Raw genomic sequence first — 18792 nt, 5'->3', positions numbered from 1 at the left:
TAATAATTCTGATTAGAATTATTACTAAATTAAAAACTGAATTTTAGGAACTCGTTATTCTGTGATCTGGATAGGCAAAAGTATTAGTAAATTAGCTTTTTAGTCGACTCAGTTATTGATTCATAGTTTAAACCAATATACTATAAGAATTGCATGTTTTGGCTCATTCTTATTATCTAAATTTAAAGTCACCCTGATTTTTCTGTACTTTATTGCATCCATAAATTCAAACTTACACTCTATATGAAGTACCAAGTTAGTCTTTTTACACAGCACATTTTTTACACATTTTTAAGCACACGGGAAGCGAGTGACTGGACACTAACCCTAAACCAAATTACAGATTTTGAGAGGAATATAACTTTAACACTTTAATTGGTAGATTTGCTATGCAAGATGACCACCAGAGGGCATTGTTTAGATGCCAACGTTTAGTCTTGAACTTGAAGACAATTTTATGCTGTTTTCTTCTATCTTCTCTCATGCTGTCTGGAGAAGATGCCAGAGAAGATATCAGCATGTCTTTCTGTATTGCAACACTCAAAAAGCCCCTGATTTTTAGCAACTGGTGCATATAAATTTGAGTGCAAATGCATTACACTTATGAATATTTCCCTTTAAAAAAACTGCGCATGCTTTCAACGTGAAGAAGAAATACGGTACATGTAGGGGATAGGTAACTCTCTGATGAGCATTGTATTAATCTTCACGCAGACATCGATGTAAACTTTTATGCAAAGCATGTGTGAGATAAAAGCTGTCTTTTTAAAAACTTTATTAGGGGAAAATGAACATATTTATTGTTTAGTTACAAATCAACATTCAGCAAAAACTGTAGGATCTGTGGAGAGTGGTGATTTCATATGTACTTTTGTGCACACTGTTACATGCATAATCACCAAAAATCTAGCCCCAGTAGCATCACCTGGTGGTTACAATTTATAATCACACCCTCACATTGAATGCTGACATGTAGGAGGCAGTGTATCCATATCAATGAGATGGACTTGGATTTCTTCTTGCAGCTGCAGCCTTGAGAGTCTGGGTTGCTCTGTGTGTGTGTGTGTGTGTGTGTGTGTGTGTGTGTGTGTGTGTGTGTGTGTGTGTGTGTGTGTGTGTGTGTGTGTGTGTGTGCCCGCGCACCTTGTCTAGCTGCTATATCCCGCCTCCCCCGTATTAAGTAGAAAGAGCAGCTGTGTACCTCTCCTGCTATGCCCACCCATCCACCTCGCTACACAGAGCAGAGGTTGGGAGGGTCACTTTGTCCTTGAAAGCTTTGGATGCTCTGAAGGACAGTCTTGCTAGATAAAGACAGCTCAATTATTGTGCGTGTGTGTGTGTGTGTGTGTGTGTGTGTGTGTGTGTGTGTGTGTGTGTGAGAGAGAGAGAGAGAGAGAGAGAGAGAGAGAGAGACAGAGAGAGATTTTTTCTGTCGGTCAAGCCTCTTCAAACACTCGCATTCATCATGCAAAATCTATTAAAGCAGAAAGGATATAATAATACACTTTATAAAAATGATATAAACAGCACATCAAGATATTTTGTACAAAAGCAGAATCCAAAATGACACTTAATGGTAAGTTTGAAAACATAAACATAATTTCAAAAATAATTATAGGTCTGTGGCTCAAAAAAATAGACAGAGTTGTTGGCAAATTGTAGACACTGAGAGCTTCAGCAGACTGGGTGTATGGAGGAGATTGTTAATCAGCAGGTCCCTGCAGTGTTCTTCTTAATGAATGTCATTCAATCAAAGCACTGAATGTTAAATTAATATTTTTCTTTTTCACTGTGCGTATGCTGAAATTCGAAGCATCAAACCTGTTTAAAATCATTTTGAAGCATTTTAGTGTGTGACATTATCTTTGGATGCCAGATGGATGGTGTTTGTTACATAGTAGATGAAGTTATCAGTTTACAGCCCCTTCCATTCTTTTGTTTTCTTACTTCTAAATTGTGTTGCTGAGAACGCCACTCCTGCACTTCACCTGAGTTAAAACAAACCTGTGGGTATCTAGAACAGCTCAGACTCAGATTTAGCCAAACTACACTCAACGGCCACTTTATTAGGTATACTTTGCTGGGTTGACCCTGAGTACAGTGAACTCATTTTCATGTTCAAGAAACCAGTTTGAAATGATGGGTACACTGTGGTCATAAAGGTATGGACATGGTCAACAGTAATCCTCAGGTAGGCTGCGGCATTCAAACAATGCTCAGTTAGTACTAAGGGGCCCAAAGGGTGCCAAGGAATCTGCCACACCATTACACCACTAACAGTCTGAACTTTTGATACAAGGCAGGATCCATGCTTTCATGCTTTTTACACCAAATTCTGAACCCACCAGAGCAGACACCTGCATTTTCTTTTGGGTCTTTTTGGTCAGATTTTGGGAACATGTGGGAGATAAATTGTGCTATAAAAAGTTTTGTGACTTCAAGCATGTCTGGGCTCATGGTCTGGAAGTCCTATCCTGACCACTTGCACGTTGCCTAATACAGATCTCAAACTTGCACAGAGACAAACATCAACTTTTGTGTCAAACTGACCCACATATTTATACAGAGGATCATCCCTTCTGATGAGAGCAGGGCTTCTGGATGCTATTTATGGACCGAACAGCAGTCTTTAGTGGGAGACTCTAACCGAAAATGCACAGAGGAGCACAAACAGGAGCGCGCTCATTGTTAATTTGACATTCACTGTGTTTTGAATCATCCCCCATGTCAGCTTGTCAAAAATATGTTTTACTACAAAGTCCTGGGGAACACTGGAAATGCAGGAGTTTCTTGATCACAAAAAAATTGCCATCTCAGACAGCGGCAGTGTTTCTGTGGTCAAGAAACTCTCATACAACCTGCCTCATTCACCTCTTTTCCAAAATAAAACTCAAGTCTAAAGGTTACCTTTTTTTTTTTTTTTTCACAGAGTCCCTGTAGATATTTCCAGTCTAAATAGACAGATTGAGCTTCAAGTTGCTGACTCAGGACATCTAGGTAGTGATGCAGCTTGAGCAACTTCCAGAGGTGCAAAAGGCAATGACTTTGAAGAGGACAGTGGCCAAATTTAAATCATGTAAGGTTTTTTTTTTTGGGTAGAGTCAAAAAACTTTTTGTAATACATCCAAATTATACAAAATTTGATGCCCTCCAAATAATAAGAATGATGATCTGTTGCATTATTTTAAGGAATTAGCAGCCTATGTGTACACCCATACAATATGCAACAAGTGAGCTTTGAGAAATCTAGCAAAGATTCTGTGCTTGTATTTGTGGGTAAAAGTCAGCACTCCTGTTTTCCATCTAAACTTAGTGTATTGGCCAAGGAGTACAAGATAACACGGCTACTCTTTGGAGAGGTCCATGCTGGCTGCTGACATGAGGAACTCTCTGTTCGGTAAATCTGTGCCCGAGTTTTAAACAGGCCGAAGCGAGCTGCGAGGAAAAAGAAGTCCCTTCTGAAGTTACGGGTGAAGAAGGCATACAGAAAGGGGTTGGAGCATGAGTTGATGGGGTAGAACAGCACCAACAGCAGTTTGGAGTCTGAGACGGTGATAAGAGGGAGCTTGAGGGCAGCTGAAATGGCAAAGAAGGAGATCGGAGCCATGCAGATGAAGTCTGTGAAGATGAGGATGGCCATGCGCTGAGCCACACGGGTGTCGGCGTGGGCTGGTGCTGATGAAGGTTTGCGAAAGGTGAGGTAGATGCTGAGGTAACAGCCGCACACGAAAAAGAAGGCCAGGATGTTGAGGAGGAGAAGAGAAACCACATAGAACTGGGAAATCAGGGACTCCACATCCATGGGCAGGCAGATACTCACCTGCATGAAGAAATCAAAAAAAAAAAAAATATCCCAGTGTTCAAGGATCCTGAGCCACATTTCCACAATATAAACAGTGGAGCAGCAGGTTAAATAAGCAGACATCTACAGCACGAGTGGAGAGCAGCAGAGCAGTTCTTCAGCAAAGTAGTTAAAGTGGTTTAAATGAAGCACTCACTTTGCCATAGCTGCTGATCCCAACTGTGGGCAGCAGTGCAGCAAGCAAAGAGAAGATCCAGCCTGCTGTCATGATGATGCAGGCATGTCTCAGACGAAGTTTGCGGTCAAGTCGCAGAGCGTGCGTGATGGTGTGCCAGCGTTCCACAGTGATTGCTGTTAATGTAAACACTGACAGCTCGCTGGCGAACACCTGTAAATGACACACAGATGCACTAATTTACAATTCAAACACATGCTTTAATGAGTGTTGTCACTGTATATGATGAGTACGCACTGTGAAGAAGCCTGCAGCATTGCAGCCCAAGCCCATCTGCCAGTCTATGGCATAGTTGTAGTACCGGCCACGTGTGAGCATATCCACAGTTGCAATCACTACCAGGTAGATGCCCATGCACAGGTCAGCAAAGGCCAAGTGGCACATGAGGAAACGAGGAACAGTCAGCTTATAGCCGCTGCCTGACCACAGATAAAAACCACAAATAAATGATTATCAGCAATAACATCCACTCAGTGCATCCAAAGTACCTCTTAAGGGGGTGGTGGGATATTTTGGGGCTTTGCTAACAGAAAAAGAGGGCAATCAAAAAGATGTGTACAGACAATTTGGAGTGAATGGTGATGGCCAGACAGCTGGGTTAGAGCATTTCTGACACTGCATGTCTTGTGAGCTGTACCTGAGGCTTTTAACACCCATGGCAAGTAATGGCTGACCCATGTGTTCAATCCCACAGAAGGGCTACAAATTAGGGTTTAATCCCGGGATCCGGGATTCCCGGGAAATGCGATCAGAACCATTTCCCGTTTCCCGGGAAACGTTAGACGGGAAACCGGGAAAAAAGTCGCGCGCGTTGATTTGACTTTCAGAAAGAAAAGAAAGCTTCAGAATGTTAAATTTAAGGAAATATTGAGAGAAGGGTTCGTTTAATGCGAAAAGCATTACTCTTCATTTCAGGCACGTTCAGCCTCCGTTTAAGGCTTCAGCCTTCATCTCAAGCGTTTTAATAGAGGTATTACACAGTTGTGCTTTTTTCCTCTTTAATTTGTTGAAATCGTAGGCAATGTGTTTACCCTAAGGTATTTTGTATTATATAATTTTATATTATTATATATTGTTATATTGCATTATATAGCCTATAAAATATGCCTGCCCTGAACAATAAAGAAATATCTGTTTAACTTCGAGTGTTTCTTTTCCTCGTTTGCAGCCGCTTACTAACAATCATGAATTAGGATACGGGCCTAATGTGTGAAGAAATTATCATGAAATAGATTGCTTTAACATATTTCGCTTTTAAAATGGAGTTGAGTAAAATGTATATTTTTTAGGCTATAAGGATCGGCCAGTTTTTCAATAGACGATTCACAGCGAACCTACTTTAACCCTCAGACACGGTGTTATAAATTTGCTGTTGCCAGAATGGCAATGACCAAGTCGTAGTGCATTACTCAAGGCCCTGTGTTATGCCATATTATAGTGTAGTACGGTAGTTAACTTTTCAATGACTATTACAGCGTTCCACTGGTGGAGATATAGCGCAACAGATGTCGCCACGACAGCGTGGCTGAGCCTTTATCAATGCTGTGGAGATGAACCGTATTGTTTTGCACCAGCAGTTGTAAAATAGCTTGGTATAATTCCATGTACAATGGAGGAATATTCGAATTATATTTGTTAAGGGAGTGTTGAGGAACGATACAACACCGCATAGCTCGAGCACTCGAATGCCGAGATGTAGGTTTTATTGCGTTAATCAAGCCGACGTTACCCCCTACTGGGCATAACAGGACATAGCTGGAAAGCTACCTCTACAATATCACAATAGGTTAAGGCCGACACAGGCTACAGAAGGCCTAATTAAAATAAAAAAATAAATAAACTTTTTCCCGGGATTCCCGGGAAATGGCTCGTCATTTCCCGGGATTTGATTCATGTCATTTTCGGGAAAAATATTAAACCCTACTACAAATTCCTAAAAACCTAAATGCTGCATGTGAAAGGTGGTGTAAGAGCGAACCTATACAATATTATGCTGTGGCTCCTTAGTGTGCTGTGAAATAGATTAGTGCTTAGTGTCTCTGTGATGTGAAAACATTGTCTCATTGACTGGAAGAAGTGCAGAGCAATGAAGTTCACATAAAGATGAGGCTGAGGTGGATGAAAGGACCAAAAACAGGACATTCACCCACAAGACTGGGGTTTGCATCCTGTGAGAAACCAGAAGTAAATGTGGAGTTATTTTTAGGCTTAGTGGACTTATTCATTTCAGTAAAAAAAAAAAAAAAAAGACTTTCTGTTTCAGGCACATTTTTTATGGAAGCTTGTTTCCACCACTGAAAAAAAACTTTTTTTTAACCAGGTGGAGCTAAGTTGAAATTTTGAGTTATTATCTCAAATTTCAGGTCATTGTCTCAAGATTTTGAGTTAGGTATCCCAATGTTTTGATTTGCTTACTAAAATTTCTGAGTAAGTCAAAACATTTTAGATAATAACCTGAAATTTTGATTTATGAGTGGAAAAAAAGACAAAAATAAAAAGGGTTAGGGTTAGGGTTTTTGGTGGTGGAAACAAGCTTCCACATATTTTGGTTAGGTCTGTGGGGGGGGGACTTGGTCAGATTTCAGGAATGATTATCTCCTATAAAATATTGCAGATCCATTTACAATGTAAACTGTGTATTAAAAAGCATTTCTGGGTTCGCTTTAAAGGAGAAAGCTCTGAAACCCTGAAGATCAGTCAGTTCCAGTGATGGTCCTGGAGAAACATTTATTGAGATATTGCAGAAATCATCTACAGCAGTGGTTCCCAAAGTCACGAGTGCTGCGGTTCACTTAATAAAACAGAAAATCCCATTCTGTTATTACTGTGGCCCCGCCGCAGTACCTTCGCGACCCACCAGGGGGCCGCAGCCCACACTTTGGGAACCACTGAGCAACAGTATTCACTAAGGATTCAAAGATTGTTTAATGACACAACATACCTAACAATACAAGGAGAACCACTGCGTTGCCCAGCAGGGCGAGGACAGAGATGATCCAGATGAGGATGCGTAAGGGGGCAGCGGACATGATATCTTCACAGGGGTTGAAGTCGTCAGGTGCCGGGCTGCAGGTGACGGAGGTGGAGTTGGAGCAGTATTCCCTAAAGAAGGGCAGGTTATTCTTAGCCTCGGGCTCGTCGCACAGTGAGTGCCATCTTGATCTAGTGCACAACAAAACACACAAAATGGACAAACACAGAAAGTGAACAAAATATATGAGGTGCTTTCAGCAACTACTTGAGTTTTTGACTCAGTGGTATTTAACCAGAAAACAAATCAACCTGCACATTTTACTTCCAGGTTTTGAGTGTTTGTCCCAGTGGTTCCCAGCCTTTTCCTGGCATGCCCCAAAAGGCAAATACACTTAACACCTAACAGCCCAGATTATTATTTAGGACCCAGGATAGCTTCAAAACTCTTGTTTGTTTTATTTTCTTTAGGTAAAATCAAATTAATTCAACTTAGTATCACTCCATATGTTTCTCCCGGTCATTTACACCTCCCATTAGAGTCTCTACACTCCACAGTTTAAAAACCACTGGTTTTAGTGGTTAGCTATAACTACATTAGAAACTAAACTAACCAGCTCTTAACTGTAGTTTCATATTTAACAGACAGATGTAATAGTAGTTTAAATCCATTCATTTGACTCTCTGCAACAACATGAACAAGCAGCTACCTCCAAAACTCATACCATTCCCTAAATAATGTGGTCAGATATCTTTTGACATGTACCTGTTTCTGTGCATGTTTAGGAAGGCGCAGCAGTGTGATGGGTATGTCAGCTTTGCCTGTTGCAGTTTGGTAAACAGCTGAAGAGGAGGAAGTTCTTTCAGGTTGAAGGCTGACTGTGCTATTAGCGTCTTGAGTCCGCCAAGGACCGAGTCTGGCAAAGAGCTGAGGGGTGTGTCTGAGATGTCTCTGCAGTAGCAAGTGGAAAGAGCAAGTTTAAATTCTAATTTCAGAATCAATGCCACGCTTAAGGCGACAATTCACTCCCAAAGCAGGTCTGCAGTGGTATTTATTGATCTAATTATTTTGGTATGAGCTGCTCGGTTTTGAGCACGTTTCTTGCCCAAATCATCTCTTGAAAGAAACAGAACCAGATCACATTTTCTTTGTGGTGCATAAAGTGACTAAAAACAAACACATAATAATAAAAAAATACACGCTCCTTATTTTGTGTAAGAACTATTTCTCTCTCACTAACACTCACTAACCACATCTTAAAAAGCAGATGCTCAATTGAAAGAAAAGGGCAACGTTTATTTAAGAAAATGTCAGACTTCCAAAATGAGATGTTTTTGGTGGTTAGACTCCAGTGAGAAACGACATCATAGAGCAGAATCCCTGATGCACATAGGAGATGGTGACTGGAGTAGTGGCATTAAAGAGAGCTGCAAGAATAGCACAAATAACCAAGAAGAAATAAAACAAAACACGAGAGAACAGACCTTCCTTGCTGAACTTACATAAAAACCTAATCACTTGCTGGAAGATGGAATTTCCCTGTAATGAGGGGCTTTGTCGCATTACAAGACATAAACCTTAATGGCCCCCCTTCACATCCGAGCTGTAAAATAAGCCTCGTAGCAGTAGAAAGAAAACAGCTCCTACAGGGAACTGCTTACAAGAAGCTTTGTGGATTTTTTTAAAAAGTAACCTGGCAATGTTTTTGGAAAGAGGCATTGCTAATGAGTTTTTCAAATGTATAGTACTGTGCAAAAACCTTGAGTCACCCCTCATTTCTTTATATTTTGTTTCCAAGGAGCCAGACTTTTTTTTTAAACATTATTATTTGGGGGGAGCTTTTTTTTTTATTGCTTTATTGGAGCAAAGCAAAGAGTTGGAGAAGACACACAGCAAAGGGCGTTGGGTCAGAGTCAAACCCGTGCTGCTGCATTTAGCCTACTCACCCATGAGCTTTGAACATTGGCTACTTTTTCACTCATTTTCAGTCCAGTGTATCTGACCATTTATAGAGATTTTTTTTGTTTTTGTTTGTTGAACTACTTAACACTGACCTGTAAAATATTCAGGCATGAAAAGGCAACCAACTCAAGGGATGAACCATCGCTGGTGTCTACACATGCTCTACCAATGCAGTAAAAGCATACCTGGATAGAAATACTATCAGTCATGGACTGGCCTTTCCAGAGCCCAGACCTCAACATTACTGAAGCAGTGTGAGGTCATTTTGACAGAGCACAGACCAAAAGGCCATCATCCAAAGACAAGCAAAAGGGCTGGCTCAAGACTTCTGCACAGGGAAATGCTTTTCAGTTCTGTTATATTCAAGAGAAGACAGACATTTTTTACAGCTAATATCTCCAAAGCTGGGAAACTCACACCACAACAATCTAGATGGATAAAAGCCACCACAGCCCAGAGGAAAAAATACATTAATTTAATTTTGGGGGTGAACTGCCTTTTTTTTTTTTTTTTTTTTTAACAGATTCTTCTTTTCCACTGAGTGTGCTGTCTGTAATAGAGATTTGATCAGTTCATAAAATCTAAAAAAATAAATAAATAAATGAAATACATTTTCATGGAACACTCTCGGATTTAAGAGAAGTGCCAGCTGAATAAAAAAAAAAAAAAAAGAAACTGAAGAGGAGCTACTGTTTGATTGCCAAGTGACTGCCGGGGAGTGAAGAAAAAACATCACAGTGATGACAGTCCAAAAGAAAAACAAATAATTTGTCTGATTCTTGCTTCAATAGAAATAGGTGTCTCTTTGTTAGGCGAATAAACAGAAATCTCCATCTCCAGTTAGAGTCCATCGACTTCACCTGATCCTAATCTATTTTTAACCCTCGATCTGTAAACTTTTTCAAATGTCCTTGCAAATGTCACTTTTTTTTTTCTTCTGTTTTCCCCTACATCCTGAGTTTAATAAGCGATGATGAGGAGGGTGAATCATTTAGGCATGAGTTACTGTTGGATGTCATGCTTACAGTACCACCAACTCACTGGAACCCACAAAGGCACTGGGATTGATGTGAGTAAGCTGTCGGTTGCCTCTTAGGAACCTGAGAGCAAGGGAGAAAGAGAGAGAGAGGAGTTAAATATGTACGAGTTTTTTTTTTGGTTTTTTTTGGGAAATCTTCTGTTTGTAATTGTGTCTCTGCCTGTGACTCACAATCTGTGCATCTTTGTTCCGTTGAAGGCGTCACTTGCCACCTCCTTGATGCCATTTCTGGTGAGCCGTCTGTCATTAGAAAGAGAAGCCAAATTACAGTCATGTGGCTCCAACACAGAACATTTCCAACAGTAAACTTATTTAACCATTAATGCCAATTTTTAGTGTTTGCACTTCTTTTGTTCTCAGTGACTAAAGCCGTGCAAATACACGGGGTTTTAGTCACACCGAGTAAAGCCTAAATATGATCGCGTTGTCGTCTTCTGATGCTTTTTCTGCTTTCTCCTTTTCTGCTGTGGATCGCAGAGGCTGCCATCAAACTGTTTTGTTGGAAGCTTCCTACATTTATGGAAGAAACATCCAGATTCTACTTGCTGAGTGTTCGATGTGATTGATAGCATCCCTTTATCCATCTCTATCAATTTACAGCCAGCAGCCTTCTGGATTATCATAGTACAAAGCCTTGCAGGGAAAAAAAATGATAATAAAAACAAATAACCTGGCGCTGTTGAGTAAACTACAGAACATTGTGTTCTCTGGATAAAAGCTGCACAAATAAAGACAGTTATGTTCGATTGGTTTTTTTTGCTGTTTAGTCACAGAATAAGAAACTTGCTTTGAAGTCTGGGTGCAGAGTCACAGTCTACCAAAAGTGGCCCTGAAGCTTTGAATTTGAACAAATATTTATTAATCACACAGAATTTAGACTGGATTTGTGCTCTTCATAAGCTGAATACTATGCAGTTTGAGTCCCATTTATCATAGTGCATTAGAGGTAAAGGGGACTGAAGAGTGCACTGCTAGCTGCAGAAATGATGAGTGAGAAGCACTTATATATTTTTACATGTAAAAGCAAATCTGACATTTATTTTTTATGAGTGATACCACCCCTTCTGAGCCTGGAAGGAAATGGTAGTAATAATAATAATAATAACTAGCCTGGCACTGTCCAAAGGTTTCAAAAATCCACCTACTCCCTCCTCTAAGACTCATTAATTAACACATTATATTGTTTTTTTGTAAGTATAAAAAAAAACCCCAAAACAGTTCTGCATGGGGTTATGTGCCAGATTCTTTGTTGGACAGGTGCTGTAACTTCCTGACTGCCTGACAAGCCCCTTAGAGCCAAGAAATAGTCAAACATATCATCCCTGTAAAACCGCAATTTATCATTTGAACAAAAAAGCTTTTCGTTAATGAGCTTGAAATCACTTGACAGTCAAATCAAAACATGTTGGAGCTACCTGCTGTGGCAACCCCATGTGACAAGGGAGCAGCCAAAAATAACTTTAGCTTGAGAACAGCTAAAGCATCTACTGCTGTCGCCAACGTTAAGCTATACTAACCTGTTGCTGGCTGGAGCTCTTGATTTTATAGGCACATTATCCAATCTATCTATCTATCTATCTATCTATCTATCTATCTATCTATCTATCTATCTATCTATCTATCTATCTATCTATCTATCTATCTATCTATCTATCTATCTATCTATCTATCTATCTATCTATCTATCTATCTATCTATCTATCTATCTATCTATCTATCTATCTAAGCAGAGAGAGATAGAGAGAGAGAGGTACATTAGGTAGGTACATTATTTACAATCAAGCAAAAAAATTTGAATTCATTTTGATCCTAATTCAATGTGTGATTTTCAGCAGGATTAGTGATCTGCAACTGAAAAGGAAAGGGCAAAGAAATAATTACATAAAAAGTGATGCATAGAAATAAAAGTATGAAATGCAGAAAAAGGAGAGGGCAGAGAGCATTTCAGGGAACATTCATCACTGTGCATGCAATGCCCACTCGGATCTGTGAGGGTGATGTGTTTCTAAAAAAAAAAGAAAAAAAAAAAAGATGAATCGCTTACATCTCTTCGATAGTTTGAGTGCAGAGGCCTCTGAAGGCATTGGCAGGGACTTTCTTTATGTGGCTGTTGTCCTGCAGGTCCCTAAGCAGTATAAAGATCAAAAACTTCAAGATTAATGGCCAACACTGGTATGTAAGTGGTAGGAAAAAAAACACCAGAAGGTGCAAAACATTAGGAATCTTTCAGCAGTGCCTGTCTAATCCACTGTCTGTTTGAAGCTAATGAATGTCCAATGGGAGACAGTCTGAATATGGATTTTTAAAGGATGACGGCTAGGGACAGATGGTGTGTGTTCTTGATAATCTGGTAGGAACTGCTGGGTTTTGACTGCAGTACTATACGATTAGTGGTGTGATTTCTTATGGGAGTATTTAATTCTGTGTGCATGTAATAGCCTATAAATTCACGTGTGGAGGCGTGTATAATTGTGCCGAGACCTACAGCAGAAAGTAGGCAGTGGAATGGATCTTGGAGAAGTCTGGAAAAATCCTCAGCCCGGTGTTGGAGATGGTCCTGTGATGCAAAAATTTAACCAGAAAATGTTACTAAACAGTAACCTCTGAAAAACAGACACTAAGCAGAGAGTAGCAGTGATAAAATAACACACACTGTCTCATCCATTGTAATAAATTAGATAAAATTTGCAGAGAGATAAATTAGACATTCAGTTTCTATAAAATGCCTGCAAACAGTTGGAAGGCCTCCTGTCACTCTGGTTATTCTAACAGAGACACAACTGCTTTGGTTTAAGCTAAATAGTAAAAATGAAATAAGGAAACAAACATGCTGAAGTTCAGTAGGTATCTACCATCCTAACATAACACAAGACACCAGAGGCTAGGTTCAAACAGTAGGGGCTGCCAGGAGTCCACAAGCACATAGCCAAATGGTAATTTGATATACAGTACTGTGCAAAAGTCTTGAGCCATGCCTCATTTCTTTATATTTTGCTGGAAAAATGGGAAATAGATGCAGTGATTGATTAAAACGTATGCAAACATAAAATTAATTACAGTTTATAAAGCAAAAACAGCTTTCACAATTCTCATAGAGTTGGTGAAAAAAATACTATTTTATGTCTGTCAAACTGTGTTTATTTTGTCATCTTTCATAGATTCAGCTGAAGAAACAGGAACAATGTTTTTGCAGGCTGCGAGTAACAAAGTGCCTAAAGATACAATTTAAAACTGAATCTTTGCTAAGTTGTCTGTAGGCACAACACTGATTCACACCTTGAGTTAGGAGCCTTTTTATGCTTGAATGATTCAACCGGTCTGTGTTAAGTGGCTTAAAAAACAAAACAAAAAAAGCATTCCTCTGAAAATAGTCTGGTACATGGATTGGACTGTTTGCAAATGAGGTCCAGTATGGTTTATAGTTTTATAGTAGAGAGTATTTGTTGTGTCTCGGACCCTGTTGTTTTTTGTTGTGTATCGTTGTATGTGCCCTTTCCCCTGCTCTCTACGTTCCCCAGTCTCTGTTATCATATTTAGTGTTAGTCCTCATGCCTAACTATCTCTTGGATTTGTTTTCACATATGTGCTGCTTTGGTTTTATTTCCTATTTTTGTTCCTTTCCCTCCTTTTTATGATTATTTGCCTCATTATGTTCATCTCTCTGTCTGATTGTTTTCCTCTGTGTTTCCTTCCCAACTGTGCCTACGTACTTACTTATCACTTATTTATGCAGTCCTATGTTTCCCTTGGCCTTTGCCTTTGATCATCTGTACATTCATGTCTGATTCCTCATGCTTCCTCCTTTTGAGGATTCCCATTTTAACTCCTGGACCTTTGTAACCGTTTGGATTCCAGGATCAGCTATTAAAAAGTTGCTAGTCTATCACAGGGCTAATAGAGAGAGACAGACAGTCATTCACGCTCACATTCACACTTGAATCAGCTATGCACAGTTTGCAGCCCAGGACCTCCTTGCTGTGAGGCAACAGAGCCGATCACTGCATCTCTGAATCAACCAAAGTTTGCGTATATATATATAGATAATCCCTGTGAGCAAAAAAGCTCAGGCCTCAGGCAGATTTTTTTTTCCCACTTTTGGCACTGTGTGATGTCAAAGAGGGCTGACATTCCTATTATTATTGTCATCACCCAGGTATGGCTCCAAGTCCGGATGCCCCACCCACCCACTGAGCTCGTTTCCTACAATGGATAAACTGAGGGGCTCCATCAAGGCCCACCATAAGATAAATAAGGATTATTTTGAACTACAAATTTTGCAAAAGCTAGAATAACACTGGAGCAATGGAGCTGGAAAAAAACCTCCAAATAAACTTTTTTTAAAATAACAAACTAAATTTGCACTAAGGTGCCCCTCTTTAAAAAAATGGTTTTATTTATTTATTTTTCACCACAGATTGCTGTGTTTGTGTGTCCCAGTTTTCACAAATTGGGACAAACAGTAACAGTTAAAAATGCCTGTAAGGGATTCCAGCGCAGCAGTGTTCTTCATAAACTGTTACTTTGAGATTGTTTCAAAAGACATAAAAGAATTTTTCTTTTGTTTGCTACAAATTAAAGCAGGATGCACGAGATGGCCTCTAAGTCATTTTGTGGGGAAAAAATACTTTTTTTTTTAAAAATTTTGAGCATGAAGGGTGACACGGGAGGAACCGAGCTCATTAAAAAATAATGTCTTTGGTCGTGGGGACTGTCAGAAGTAGGGCTGTCACCCGTGACCTATTTTGGACTCACAATCAGTTTTGAGAGACACAAACTGAAAGCTGAACTCTCACTGAGTACTCACAAATACTGTAGTTTCACGATGTTCCTGAATGCATCTGGGTGGATGAAGCTCAGGTGTTTTGACTTTGTTATGATTCTGAAAGTAACACATTCAGCCATGTTCTCATTAATATAAATGACTGGTTTGTAATTATGGGGTTTCACACTTGCCGCTATGCTGCCAGTTATACTTACATCTCGCTGAGTTTAGGTAGGTCAGAGAAAGCAAAAGCCCCTATACTCTTCAAAGCAACATTTTTAGATATTAATCTGAGGGAAACACAAGAATATGATGTATGTATTAAAAATGCAGTCAATTATTCATTCACACTCATTCTTTGGAGTGTTTTGTCTCCGCCACCCTGGCATGCTTACTACTAAACTATTTGGGTGATCTTCCTCAGAGGCTGGAGCTCTTCATGTTCCATTACAAAGACTAAATACATAAACATGTTGGACAAAACCTGCTTCGTGCAGCCGGCGGCTTTTAGAAATCAGTATACTCACATTTTGGTGAGGCGCGGGAGGCCAGCAAAGGCAAACGCACCGATACTCTCCAGCATGTCGTTCTCTGATATGGTGCTAAGATTGGCAGTAAAGGCCAGAAAAAAAGTTATTGTTTTTTTTAATTTATTTATTTTTTATTTGGCAACAAAAGCAATAAAATAGTACAATCTGAAGATTTCAGTCTATTTTAGCCTGTGATTGTTTCCTTTGCACTTCAACATGTAAGAGCTGAAATGATTAGTCAGCTGCAGATGCTGACTGACTACCCAATTAATCACTAATGAAAATCATTAGTAGCAGCATAAAAAAAGGCCAGTTTAATTTGAAATAAACCCCCATGTGTTAATTGTTTGCTAATTATAAAGTTATTATATAGAAACATGGGAGATGACCTCAGCGCTACTGTATACATTAACATAAGCACAAAATGAATAAGTATAACTCTTGTCAAATATGATTTTAGACTGAGATCATTTGTATGCATTGCATATAAAATTGATCTGCACATTAAGCTGTGTTACCAGGAATAGCACTGAATTATTCCCAGTCTGTTTGGATGATCCATATCTCATGTGTTTTGACCTCCTCAGTACATTATGCTCCGCATCAAAGAACAAACATAATCGACAGGCGCGCACTTACAGTTCCCTTAGGTGCTGCAGGCTGGAGAGGGCGCCCTGCTGGATCTCCGTAATCTGCGTCTGCTTAACTTCCCTGTTGATGCAGAAACAGCCACTCACATCAGCTCTCACCACTACAACACCGATCACAGGGATTGCAGGGCTTTGTGTGCATATTGACCAGTGAAGAAAGTCAGTTGCTAATTATGTGAAGGGAGTCTACACAAGTTCCCAAGCTCTGTGCATGTGGTTGTTGTGGATTGCATCTGAAATGGTCATCCGTTACTGCATACTTGCTGCATACTTGTAAATATCCCCACTGTTCCCGAGCCTTGACCTTTGAGCAAAATAGAGCAGATGAGAACACACGCATCGCCACCTGGGAGTTCACAGCGCATCTCTTGGGATATTTGCTTCTTCTGCCACAAAGTGTGTCCTTGTCTTGCGTGTGCGGCAGATGTATTTACTCACAGGCCACGTGCTTTTTTCTTTGTTTTGCTTTGTTTTATTGTGAGTGAGATTATGTAAAGCTAAACTGTTCCTGTGTACGTCTAGACAAAAGTTTGCAAAAATGCTTTGGGTGATTCTAATCTTTACCTCACCCTGTCTCTTTCTCTGGGAGGCCTTGAGATCCCTTGCAAATGTTTAGGCAGCCAAAGCAAAAAAAAGTTACTGTTTACTATGAATGACAATCACCATCAGCTTTGTGCAAGTGTGTGAAAGACACCTAAATTAATCGCATCAACTTTAAACAACCACTGGAGGTTAAAGTGACTCCATGAAAGAAGAAATAACTTCTGCTAAGACTTAGATTTCTGTGCACTAAACGTGGGAATTTTGTAAATTTTTTTCTTTCTTGGTAACAAAATATGCAAGCTAATAACCCAAACGGCCCTGGTGAGGAACACCGACTTTAAACTCCCCCTTTTGTTTGTTTACAAGAAAACTCCACAGGCAGTCTTTAACCTGTGGCTACCTGCTCAGCAGCCAACAATAAGTAGCTGTGGCTGCGCTGCAAGACGTGGAGGATGAGCGGAAAAGCTTTGCATACATTCCCTGAGTCAATGAATGTTTAATAAAAGCAGAAAACCTGAGCCACTCGTCCAGGAGATGAGTGAGGATTACACAGGAATGTCCAAATGATTGTGCATGTTCACGAGATGGGATTTGGATTTGTAAACATTTCATACCTACAGTATTGCTTTAAGGTAGTGAACGGGTGGTGGGATTTATAGATGTATTTGCTGCATTACTGGCATGTCAGTCAGAGGGATGTTGCCAATTTTACAAATCAAAGTCAGTTTGCTCATCATTTGGAGATCTGCTCAGACTACAAAACAGCAGCAGCTTTGCTAGATGTGTTTTGTGGTCATTCCACTATATGTATTATTGTAGCTTCAAAGCAAACTTGATAAGAAATTTCAGGCTTTCTGTGGCTTCAAAGCATTTTTTCCAGGCATTGAAAGTCTGAAAAAAATACCCTTGAATTACATCACTAGGTCTGTTTCAAACTGGGTGTGTGGAGATTCAAAAAGGAATGGAAATCTGTTAAGCTGCATTATTTCTGGGGTTGTGTGTTTTGTGAAGCTCGGGCAATAACAAAGGTAAAAATGCTGCTGCTTCGATTTGGACCGTTCCTTACTGTATCTATCACTTGTGAGTTGCAGAGAAAGGCAAACGTAAGCATGCCATCAAATGCAAATAATTAATACCAGAAAAGAAAGGTGACAGAAAAGTGATATAGGAGGAAAAAGACTGGTGCATACATCTCCTCAAAAGCTTATTCTAGGGGTTTTCAATGCAGGCAGTAAACAGAATGGGGAATAATTAGGACCTGAGCAGCAGCAGCAGCACCGTTATTTGAAAGTTCAGCCAATCCTCTATACACGGATGTTACAGATGAAGAATGAGGCAGAACCACAAAGACAAATAAGAGCAACCAAACAGCTGACAGTATCATAATATAAAGCTTCATCCTCCACAGCAATTTATTATGATAATACACTGTTGTTGATTACAGCAAGTACGCTGCAGAGGAACAGTTTACTTCTGGCACTTGCTGCCCATCGTCGTTTACTATAATTTAACAATGATGGGAGAAAAGTTGGTATTACGTGAATTTTGATGAATTTTGTTTGAGAATGTGGAGGTGAAAAACGCAAGGTAAACATCTACAACAGAACCACTGCATCCACTGTGTGTGTGTGTGTGTGTGTGTGTGTGTGTGTGTGTGTGTGTGTGTGTGTGTGTGTGTGTGTGTGTGTATATACTCACAGGCACTGGGTGCTGGAGATGTTGGAAGGAAGCGCTGTGACTCCAAATGTCAGCAGGTAGGATGGGCACATGGTTTGTTTGGCCAAACTGGGCTGAAATCCATGTCTGATGTCCATTTCAGAGCCGCGCGCCGAGGCTGCTGCCGTCTTTATCGTAGCAACCAGCAGCATCATGAGTATCATTACCAGCATCATTTCAGCCTGCTTGGGTCCACAGAGGGGTTTCACTTTTCTAGTGTGTCTTCTTTTGTGTCTTGTACTCTGATATTGTCTCTGGCCCACACTCCACATTTGATATGAGTGCTTTTGCCCGTCTATCCGCTCAGGGTTCAGCGCCAGGTCAGCTAGAGAGAAATGTGAGGTGTTTTGGTGTTTTCTGTCATGCAGTGGTGAATGCTGGGGGCGTGTGAAAAGCTTGAGGGAGTATGAGGATGTAGGAGGTCTCTGTTGGGTGGAGTTATGTGTGTTTTTCAACTGTGTAACAACTGGGAGAACAAAGTATACATCTTGATAGGATATCAATGACTGGTGTTCTATGACCTTTGAATTATCTTCTTCAAAACTAATCACATAAAGAAGACATGAGATTTTAATGCTAGAG

At 40.0% G+C, this 18792-nt stretch overlaps 1 protein-coding gene across 1 annotated transcript; it reads right to left on the bottom strand.

The window, feature by feature from the left end:
* Positions 1-792: 792 nt before the first annotated feature.
* fshr (follicle stimulating hormone receptor) lies at positions 793-18562 on the bottom strand. The gene is made up of 14 exons (XM_030754732.1): positions 18193-18562; positions 15941-16012; positions 15299-15373; positions 14987-15061; positions 14814-14888; positions 12495-12566; positions 12054-12134; positions 10181-10249; positions 9996-10070; positions 7774-7959; positions 6979-7199; positions 4275-4456; positions 3999-4190; positions 793-3820 (listed from the first exon to the last, which is right to left on the bottom strand). Exons 1-14 carry the CDS (start codon positions 18480-18482, stop codon positions 3284-3286), a joined length of 2202 nt encoding a protein of 733 aa, XP_030610592.1. The 5' UTR covers positions 18483-18562; the 3' UTR covers positions 793-3283.
* Positions 18563-18792: the final 230 nt, after the last annotated feature.

Source organism: Archocentrus centrarchus, chromosome 19 (genome assembly GCF_007364275.1).
Source record: "Archocentrus centrarchus isolate MPI-CPG fArcCen1 chromosome 19, fArcCen1, whole genome shotgun sequence".
In the NCBI taxonomy this organism is placed as follows: Eukaryota; Metazoa; Chordata; class Actinopteri; order Cichliformes; family Cichlidae; genus Archocentrus; species Archocentrus centrarchus.
The sequence above is the reverse complement of the archived record's forward strand: the minus strand, read 5'-3'. Positions and strand labels throughout refer to the sequence as shown.

What these genes read in the sequence shown, in the direction of transcription:
- fshr (XM_030754732.1), bottom strand. Translation starts at nt 18,482, where the DNA reads ATGTGGAGTGTGGGCCAGAGACAATATCAGAGTACAAGACACAAAAGA. An exon ending in CTCCCGCGCCTCACCAAAAT is followed by an intron (nt 15,062 to 15,298) that starts GTGAGTATACTG and finishes TGTTTCCCTCAG; the next exon opens with ATTAATATCTAAAAATGTTG. An exon ending in CTACCTAAACTCAGCGAGAT is followed by an intron (nt 14,889 to 14,986) that starts GTAAGTATAACT and finishes TGTTACTTTCAG; the next exon opens with AATCATAACAAAGTCAAAAC.